Below are 2,139 nucleotides of genomic sequence, written 5' to 3'. Positions count from 1 at the left end.
GCGGTGCGCCGGGGGCGGAACGGGAGGCGGGCCTGCAGGCTTTCCGCCCCGCCCACGCGACGGAACCACGCCTCCCGGGCGCCGCGCTCTCGCCGCTCTGCGCATGCGCGACCTCGGGCTGTCCGCGGAGCTGCCTGAGGCAACGCGGAGAACCCTAGCACCCGACTCAGAGACGCTTTTGGGGCTGCTCTCTTTGGCCACTTTCAGGCTGTCAACGGGTCCCTTCGCTCGTTGTTTTCTGGACGTAGGGGTCGCAGTGCTTATCACTTGCGTCTTGAGGTTTCCTGCAGGCCCGGGAGAGGCGGAGCACACCTGCGGGGGTCCTTGAGCTGCAACCCGGAAGTACGCGCAGCCGACGGTGGCGGGTCGGTGGGTGCGGGCAGCGTGCGCGACCGCGTGGGCCATGGGGCGGCGGGCGCGGTGCAGGCGGCTCCAGCAGCAGCAGCAGCAGCGGCGGCCCGAGGGAACCGAGGACGGCGCAGAGGGCGCCGGAAAGCGCCATGACGCGGTAGGAGCCGGGGCCAGGCGGGCCGCGCCCCACGTGGGCCTCCCAGACCCCTAGACCTGTGGGGCGGCTCCCCGAAGCCTGAGTAATTCCCCTTTTTTCCTCAGGGCTGGGAAGGCGGGTACCCCGAGATCGTCAAGGAGAACAAGCTCTTCGAGCACTACTACCAGGAGCTCAAGATCGTACCAGAGGGCGAGTGGGACCAGTTCATGGAAGCGCTCCGGGAGCCCCTCCCGGCCACCTTAAGAATTACTAGTTACAAGAGGTAAAAGGAGCCGTGCGTTTATTTCCTCAAGGGTTGGGATGCCTAAGGTTGAATTTTAAAAACGAGAGTGTTTTCCTGAGAGGTGTTAAAGGGCTGGATAACTGCTGCAAGTCAGCGGTGTGGATCCTAGAGTCTTGAAGCATCGAGGAGGGAGCGCAGGGCCCAGTGGGGTAGGTCAAGGAGGTCTGGAGGCATGTGAGAGGGGAGGCTAGAATAGGAAATGAAAAAGCAAACTGAGAAAGAGTGGACCCCCTGGGGGTTCGTGAGCCAAGGACGCCTACCCTTTGGAACACATGAAAATTTCTGACATTACCGAGTTTGGATAAAGCTGTTTCTCTCTCTCTCTCTCTCTCTCTCTCTCTCTCTCTCTCTCTGTATGTGTATGTGTATATATATATATATATATATGTGTGTGTGTGTATATATATATATACATACACACACACTAGAGGCCTGGTGCACGAAATTCGTGCCCTGGGGGGTCTCTCAGCCCCGCCTGCACCCTCTTGCAGTCCAGGAGCCCTTGGGGGATGTCCGACTGGCATGGGGAGTGGGCCTAAGCCAGCAGTCGGACATCCTTAGCGTTGTGTGGAGGCAGGAGAGGCTCCTGCCACCTCTGCTGCGCTCACCCGCCCTGAGCCTGGCTCAGGGCTTCTGGCTGAGCGGTGCTTCATCTGTAGGCGTGCACTGACCACCCAGGGGCAGCTCCTGCCTTGAGCGTCTGCCCCCTGGTGGTCAGTGCACGTCATAGTGACCCGTTGTTTTGCATATTAGCCTTTTATTATATAGGATATATAGGGTGCCCCCCCAAAACGGTGTATATACACATGTTGAAAATGAAATTATTTTAATAAACACTGCCTTTATAATTACTCAAAGTGTATACATTTTTGTAGTTAATATCCTTCCAAGATGAGTTGCAAGCAAAAACGGAACTGTAGGAATATTTAAGAGGGAAGGAATGCAGAAGTGTATTTAGTTTGTCATCCTTTGGTGATTAAACAGTGAGTATTGTTTAGCTTTGAAGGAATAAAGAGGTAGTGATAAAAGAATGTCTTCTCTCCATGCAAAGGTGGTTTTAGTTTTAAATCACTTGAAATCTTAAATTCACCAAAAGATAAACTGTATTAGCCTTTCAGTGTGGTTTGAAACTTGCTTTTTTTTTTTTTTAAACAGCCATGCAAAAGAGATTCTACATTGCTTAAAGAACAAGTATTTCAAAGAATTGGAGGACCTGGAGGTGGATGGTCAGAAAGTTGAAGTTCCACAACCCCTGAGTTGGTAGGTACAACAAGGCTCCATGCTGTTGCATGTCTGTTTGGGATTTTAATCTTTGTCACTTGAATATATGTCTTGGTAATGCATTTGC

At 53.2% G+C, this 2,139-nt stretch overlaps 1 protein-coding gene across 1 annotated transcript in view; it reads left to right on the top strand.

The window, feature by feature from the left end:
• The first annotated feature begins 129 nt into the window (after window positions 1–129).
• The window catches only part of NSUN2 (NOP2/Sun RNA methyltransferase 2), a 29,693-nt gene continuing 27,683 nt past the window's right edge, over window positions 130–2,139 (top strand). Inside the window, exons 1-3 of the mRNA XM_079799349.1 lie at window positions 130–508; window positions 613–770; window positions 1,947–2,051. Coding sequence (XP_079655475.1) covers window positions 404–508; window positions 613–770; window positions 1,947–2,051 — 368 coding nt within the window. The 5' untranslated portion in view covers window positions 130–403. The remainder of the gene's footprint in view (window positions 509–612; window positions 771–1,946; window positions 2,052–2,139) is intronic.

The sequence above is a fragment of the Cnephaeus nilssonii genome, assembly GCF_951640355.1.
Source record: "Cnephaeus nilssonii genome assembly, chromosome: 2".
NCBI classification, from domain to species: domain Eukaryota; kingdom Metazoa; phylum Chordata; class Mammalia; order Chiroptera; family Vespertilionidae; genus Cnephaeus; species Cnephaeus nilssonii.
The sequence above is the reverse complement of the archived record's forward strand: the minus strand, read 5'-3'. Positions and strand labels throughout refer to the sequence as shown.